We start from the raw sequence: 7,356 nt of genomic DNA on the forward strand, positions 1-7,356 counted from the left end.
CTCCTTAGAAGAGGCTCACCTTAAAGAGGGTCGCTGGGCTATTAACTGCAGATGCAATTAGTGTGAAGTATTTACACTTCACCGCATGAATTGCCACAAGGTAGGCCTTAATAGCAGCTCTTACCAGTGTTCGATCGAGTTAATGTCTTGTCTTCTGCCAGCGGCGCTCTAGACGTCTCATGTATTTCATCCCACTCAGTTCCTCTGTATACTACGCATATCTCACCCACCAAGCAGAAAGCCACTCCTCCCGCCCCCCAACTCTCACCCAGAGGAAAGGGACCAAAATACTCGCCTCTCACCCAACTTTCCGTTCCCGCCCCAGGATTCCCCAAGCAGCCTTCCCAGGCCTGATTACAGAACATTTAGAAGATTGCAGAAGCAAGATTGCAGAAGGTAGCTAAAAGTAGCTATCATATTTTATGTATTGTAAGATTGCTGCTTGTACCAAAGCTCTTTCTACACTCAGTGCATTTATATGGTTTCTCCCCTATATGGGTTCTTTTATGATGAACAAGGTCTTTGTTCCCAGTGAAGGGTTTCCCACACTCCAAGCATTGATATGGTTTCTCACCAGCATGACAAATAAGAATATTGTTTCTATGGAAGGTCTTATTATGCTTCACACATTTATATGGTTTTTCATCCGTGTGGGTTCTTCGATGGAAAGCAAGGGCACTGCTGTTACAAAAGCTCTTCCCACACTCAGAGCATTTATGTGGTTTCTGTGTTGGGTGAAATCCTTCAGAGGAACTCTGACGACTGCAGTTCAGACTAAAATTCTTTCCAGATTTTAGAAACGTATGTGTCTTATTTTTCCTACAAAATTGTTCAGGTACATTAAGAGAGAAGTAAAGATCGATACATTCTTCATGTTGTCTATATTTATATTGTTTCCATTTAGTCTGGGTTTTGCAATAGTTATTTAAATCAAATTTATGTTGAGCTCTGTTGTCACATTCTGAGTATTTTCCCTTTCTTTTCAGATCTGCCTGGATCGGGAAGTTATGGAGTTCAACATATAGAGGACATTTCTCCTCTCCATTCCTTGAGTCCATTCTGTCTTGCTTTCTTTGTTTCCCTTGCTTTTCAATCATCAGATTTTCCACCTCCTGCTTGTTTGCAATGGCACTTCCCATGACTCCTTGTCATGCTCGTTCTCTTGCTCATAACCTTTGAAGAAAAAAAAAATCTGTTATGAATTGTATGCAGAAATTGAGACAACACAAACCATTAACTGTATCTGTAATTCATCGTTATTAAGAGTGTCTCTCTTTTATTGAGATATTTGATTGTGAATGTATTAACAGCGGCTAGAATTGTGTTTGCTAAAAATTGGAAAAATGAAAAAATGCCAATGCAAGATGAAGTTATTAAGAAAATAATGGAATGTGCAGAAATGAGTAAATTGACATTTGAAATTAGAGAACAAGAAGATAAACATTAAATTATAAGATATGGGATCTATTTTACCAATGGTTAGCTAAAAAGACATGGAAATGAAATATGGTAGAGATTTTTCCAATGCAAGAAATGTACAATTATATAAAATACAATATAAAGATGTACTGTTATTGGAATGATTTAGGAGAATGAAGGGCATAATACAAATTAACTTAAATCTTAGATTATTTTGTATGAAATGAGGGAAGAAACAGCCATAGTTAAACATATGATTAATGAGGATTACAATACATGGATATATATGAACAGAGTGAAGATGCACAAAAGACTTGTAACCAGCCGACACACTGTTTGTATTTACATTGAAGATGTTTTTTTATTTGTTTTTTATGTATTTGTTTAAAATTAATTTTTTGTCAACAAAAAAAAGTGTCTCTCTTTTGTCTTTGTATTCTTTAATCAAAATAAACGGGGCTAATTAATGTTGAAAAAAATCCTTTCCATGCTGCTTCTTTTTAAGGAGCTCCTTGCTTTTAAGATGTCTCTTTAAGAGGAACAAATACATCAAACTTTGTTGGCACCTAGGCAGGAAAAGGGAGTAGTCTCGCAGCTATCACAGGTGTCAAACTCGCAGCATCACATTGCCAACACATGATGTTTTGCGACGTTTTCCCATTTGCGGAGCTGGGGTGGGCGTGGCATGCATGTGTCGCATCCGGCCCAGGGCCGCCAGTTTGACACCCCTGCTATACATTAAAAAAACCTTTTTTATTCTAAACAATACAGGTAGTCCTCAACTTACAACAGTTCATTTAATGACTGTTCAAAGTTACAATGGCACTGAAAAAATTTATGATGGTTGCAGTGTCCTGGAGTCACGTGATCCCCTTTTGTGACCATCTTATTAACAAAGCCAATGGGGAAGCCAAATTCACTTAATAACTGCATTATAAACTCAACTGCAGTGATTCACTTAACAACTATGACACGAAAGGTCATAAAATGGGGTAGATTCACTTAACAAATGTTTCTCTACTGGAAGAAGGAAGATTTACCTACTATTCAAGAATGGACATTAAAAGTAGTAAATTTAGCAGAAATGGCGAAAATTTCAGCATATCTGAAGGACCAATCAAATGAAAAATATATGTTAGAATGGAAAAGATGGATTGATTATATTCAAGGCAAATATCGGATTAAAAAATTTCAAATAGCTTATGAATGATCAAAGAGATTTTATAAAGTACTTAAATTTAGTTTAGTAAAAGGGGAGTTAAAAGTTCAAGAGGGGGATAGGAGACTATAGATAATTAGCTTATGTTAGCTTATGATTGTCAAATGTTATACCCTGTATTTTGCTCTGGGAAGTGGGGGGGGGAGGGAGGGGAAGGGGAGTAGGGAGGGGGAAGGGGAAATGTTTGTAAAAAATTTTTTAAAAACTTTTCAATAAAAAAAACACAAATGTTTCTCTTAGCAACAGAAATGTTGGGCTCAATTACGGTCATAAGTCAAGGACTACCTGTATTAATATTCTTGCCAGTCTTTCAGAAACAAGCCTTCAGAAAACAGCCCCTGTTCAACAAAGATTAGATCAAGCAATAATGAAATCTAAATGAGGGAATATATTGAAGGATAAGACAGGAAAAAGGACATCGGGATAACAATTCTGGGAGTACAAGGTACAAGTTAAACCCATTCAATTTTCACATGATCCCAATTTCACATTTGGCTCGCCACATGTTAAGAAAATTACCTTTCCATGAATCTATGCCCCTACTTAGGAACAGATACATCTGTAAATGAAGCTGCTGGATGAAGCCGTTGATTAACTTGGTCTTGATAAGAATAAGATGCTAAATGAGAATAATAACATAAAGGGATATATATATAAAATTGTCAAATAAGAGAAATTAAATAATTTGTAATTTTGGAGGTGGGATTATGCACAAAAGACTCTTAACCGATTGACGCACTTTCTGAGATTGTATTGAATGGTGGTTGTTTTATGTTTTGTTTTGTTTTAAAAAAAAATTAAAAAAAAAAAAGTCAGACGCCCCTCCAGCAGCCACGAGGGCCCTCCAGGATCAGGAAAGGTCCCAGGGAAGGAGGAAGAGGAGGAGTCGGGGATGGGGAGCCACCGGCTTCCCGACACCCAAGCGGGGCCCTTGGATAGGTGCAGACGCCGAGAGACAGCCAGGAAGCATCACTGCAGCGGCCAGGCGGCCTCCTCCCTTCTGTTATACACCCGGGAGGCCATAGAGTCTCGCCTCTCCCAACTCACCTGCCTTCCTCTCGCTCCTCTCGTTACATGCGGGTCTCCCTTCCGGCGGAAGTTCCCGCGGCCGACAGAAACCTCGGGAAGAGGATAAAAGAGCGAGTCTTCCTAGAAAGGCTCCCTTCCTTCTGGATCCTGTCTTCAGGGTGAAGACCGTTGGCCGCGTTCCCCCGCGCATGCTCAGTTTCGTTCAGAAACTCAAAAGTTGGGGTTTTTTTTCCCCCAAAGCAAACACAGACTGGTCCCCGGCTGTTATTCAGTCATGCGGGGAATCGCAGTGGGAGTGTGGGTTAGAGGAAAGTTGGGGCCGTTGACATTTCAGACAAGAGACTGGACAGTTACTTGTCTCGAAATGGATCTCCTGCTTGAGCAGGGAGCTGGACTAGAAGACCTCAAAGGTCCCTTCCAGCTCTATTCTGATTCATTGATACATTTCTTCCTTCCCAAGGGGGAAGGAAATGGGAAAGTGAAGCCCCCAAATTCCCAAAGGGGGTTCCCGAAAAATCTAAGCTACAATCAATTAGAATAGAACTGGAAGGGACCTTGGAGGTCTTCTAGTACAGGGGTCTCCAACCTTGGCAACTTTAAGACTTGTGGACTTCCAACTCCCAGAATTCCTCAGCCAGCTTTGCTGCCTGAGGAATTCTGGGAGTTGAAGTCCGCAGGTCTTAACAGTTGCCAAGGTTGGAGACCCCTATTCCCTGTTCAAGCAGGAGACCCTATGCCATTTCAGACAAGTGGCTGCCCAATCTCTTCTTGAAAGCCTCCACTGATGAAGCACCCACAACGTCTGAAGGCGAGCTGCTCCACTGGTTGATTATTCTCACTGTTAGGAAGTTTCTCCTTAATTCCAGGTTGCTTCTCTCGTCGATTAGTTTCCATCCATTGTTCCTTGTCTGACCTTCAGGTGCTTTGGAAAATAGGTTGACCCCCCCCATTCCTCTTTGTGGCAGCCTCTCAAATACTGGAATACTGCTATCATGTCACCCCTAGTCCTTCTTTTCTCTCGATTAGCCATACCCAAATCCTGCAACTGTTCTTCATATGTTTTAGTCTCCAGGCCTTGAATAATCTTAGTTGCTCTTTGCTCTTTTTCAAAAATCTCAACATTTTTTGTAATGTGACCAAAACTGGATGCAGTATTCCAGGTGTGGCCTTACTAAGGCTTTATAAAGTACTAATACTTCACGTGATTTTGATTCTATGCCTCTGTTTATACAACCAAAGATTGTATGAGCTTTTTTGGCTGCTGCCAACTCATATCTAAGTGACCTGCCGCATTCTCCTGTGCCTTTTTTTTTAATCATGTGAATGCAATGTCATCCGAAACTAACTTGCTCATGGTTTGCTACAACTTGTTCCCGTTTTAACCTTATGAAAGAAGTAAAGAAGTGTGAGTAAAAACCCACCCATGTTTTGCCACAAACAATGATTTAAAGAGAAAAAGATGCTTTTAATCCCCCAAAGAGGCAACCTCCTCCAAGGAAGAGAAACAGTTCTTGAAAAAGTTCAAAGACTTTCGGTAAACAAGAGTTTTAAAAAATGACAGTGCAACTAAGAGATCTGCAGGGGAAGTTTGAAATTTAGTGCACAGAGAGAGGATTTTTTGGGGGGTGGTGCGGAGACCAAAGAAACTCCCTTCCGTGTGAAATAACATTTGTCTAACTGACACAACTTTGCAACTAAAAACAACAAAACATTTCAGGGGGGAAATTCCGGAGCCTGGAAACGGGAGGCGAGCGACCTGATGCACCTGCACCGCTAGAGCACATCAAAGTATTGCTTTCAACACAAAATTGAATGTCTCATGCCCACGCTTCCCCTGATCTCCCACGAAAATATAAACGGTCTTCCAGCATTTCCTTCTGGAAAGGAAGAAAGAAAGAAAGAAAGAAAGAAAGAAAGAAAGAAAGAAAGAAAGAAAGAAAGAAAGAAAGAAAGAAAGAAAGAAAGAAAGAAAGAAAGAAAGAAAGAAGAAACAGGGGGAAAGAAAGAGGGAAACGGGGAAAGAAAAGAGTGGGAAAGAAGGAGAGCGAGAGAAAGAAACAGTGGGAAAGAGAAAAAGAAAGAAAAAGATGGAGGAAAAAAGAAAAAGGGAGAGAGAAACGGGGAAAGAAAGAAAGGGGGAAAGAAAGAAAGAAAGAAAGGGAAAGAGAGAAACGGGGAAAGAAAGAAAGGGGTAAAGAAAGAAAGAAAAAAAGATGGAGCAGGAAAGAAAGAAAGAAAAAAGAAAAAGAGGAGGAAAGAAAGAAAGAAAGAAAGAAAAAGAAAGAAAGAAAGAAAGAAAGAAAGAAAGAAGAGGAAGGACCGTTTGAATCCCCTCCTCCTTCGCTAACGGGAGGAATTTCCCGCACCAGTGAACTTTCGCTTTCGGCGGTTCGGACAAAGCTTATTAAGCCAAGACGATGCAACCGCAGCTTGTTTTGGTTTTTTTCGATTGGATGCACTTTCACGGCCAGGTGCTTTGCGGTTTTCTGCTGCCTGACAGAAAGAAACACCAGAAGACCCGAGCGAGAGCCGTGGGGCTCGACAGCGGCTGTCTGATTTGGGAGAGGGAGGAGGCAGGCGGGTGATAGGGCTGCCTTTATGCGGGGTGCAGAATCTCGGCCCGCCACTAGATGGCAGCAAGTTGTATTTCCTCTATCGCCTTGCGGATTCAGATCCGCCTGGAAGATTTTCAGGCAACTGAGTTGGGATTTTCTTAAGGGAAGGGGATTTCTTTCACTTTCATCCCCTTCAGATCCTGGCCAAAATATGCCCAGTTCAGGATGTAGAGCCAGCGAGGAGATGGTCTTGTGGGAAATCCCGGCATAATACAAAGCACAACGTTGAGGGAAGAACCGTTGTACACGCAACAATTATTGCCTGCCTTACCAGAAAGAGGAAATCAGAGTTTAATTCGCATAGTTTTATTTGCATATGGGAAGTCTTCATCTTATGACCACAATTGGGCCCAAAATTTAATCAGATTTAATCAAGACAGTGGTTAAATTAGTTTTGCCTCACTTTATGACCTTGCCTGCCACAGTTGTTAAGTGAATCGCAGTTGTTCAGTTGGTAACAGGGTTGTTCAATGAATCCGGCTTCCCCGATGAAGTTGCTTGCAAAAGAAGAACACATGATTTCCTTACCTACTTTCCCTACCGGTTCGCAAATGTGAGCGTGTGCTTTGGGGTCACTAAGAGTCAACCCCAATTTGATGGCACCTAATCAAATGCAAACGAAAGATTTACCATATAAACATTCATAATCACGACTTAAACGTTGCTATTATAAAAAAAAGGTATTTGCCAAATCACTCTGACCACTGCCAAAGGTATGACACAGACTCGTAATCCATACTGATTAGCTAAGATAGTGACATTGCATAGAACCAGGGAGTTCCAAATTGGTCTAATGGTTAGCGCACCAGGCTTGAAAGCAGGAGGCTGTGAGTTCAAGTCCCGCCTTAGCCATGAAAGCCAGCTTGGGTAACTTTGAGCCAGTCACTCTCTCAGCCCAACATACCTCACAGGGTTGTTGTTATGGGGGAAAATAGGAGGAGGAAGATGTGTTGGAATGTGTTCGCTGCCTTGGGTTATTTGTAAAAATAATGAAAGCGGGATATAGATAAATAAACCCCCGTGTCTGAAAATGTGCAAAATAAATTTTATTTATTTATTCATCACCTTTATATG

At 41.0% G+C, this 7,356-nt stretch overlaps 1 protein-coding gene across 1 annotated transcript; it reads right to left on the reverse strand.

Moving 5' to 3' along the window:
* Positions 1-413: 413 nt before the first annotated feature.
* Positions 414-3,749, reverse strand: LOC139309880 (zinc finger protein 852-like). Its single transcript, XM_070934074.1, has 3 exons — positions 3,686-3,749; positions 3,158-3,257; positions 414-1,173 (listed from the first exon to the last, which is right to left on the reverse strand). Exon 3 carries the CDS (start codon positions 1,137-1,139, stop codon positions 414-416), a length of 726 nt encoding a protein of 241 aa, XP_070790175.1. The 5' UTR covers positions 1,140-1,173; positions 3,158-3,257; positions 3,686-3,749.
* Positions 3,750-7,356: the final 3,607 nt, after the last annotated feature.

The sequence above is a fragment of the Pituophis catenifer genome, unplaced genomic scaffold (genome assembly GCF_029215685.1).
Source record: "Pituophis catenifer annectens isolate HBS135680 unplaced genomic scaffold, rPitCat1.0.hap2 SCAF_2, whole genome shotgun sequence".
NCBI lineage: Eukaryota > Metazoa > Chordata > Lepidosauria > Squamata > Colubridae > Pituophis > Pituophis catenifer.

Bases quoted from the DNA above. Each gene is read 5' to 3' on its own strand.
- LOC139309880 (XM_070934074.1), bottom strand. From the start codon at position 1,139: ATGGGAAGTGCCATTGCAAACAAGCAGGAGGTGGAAAATCTGATGATT.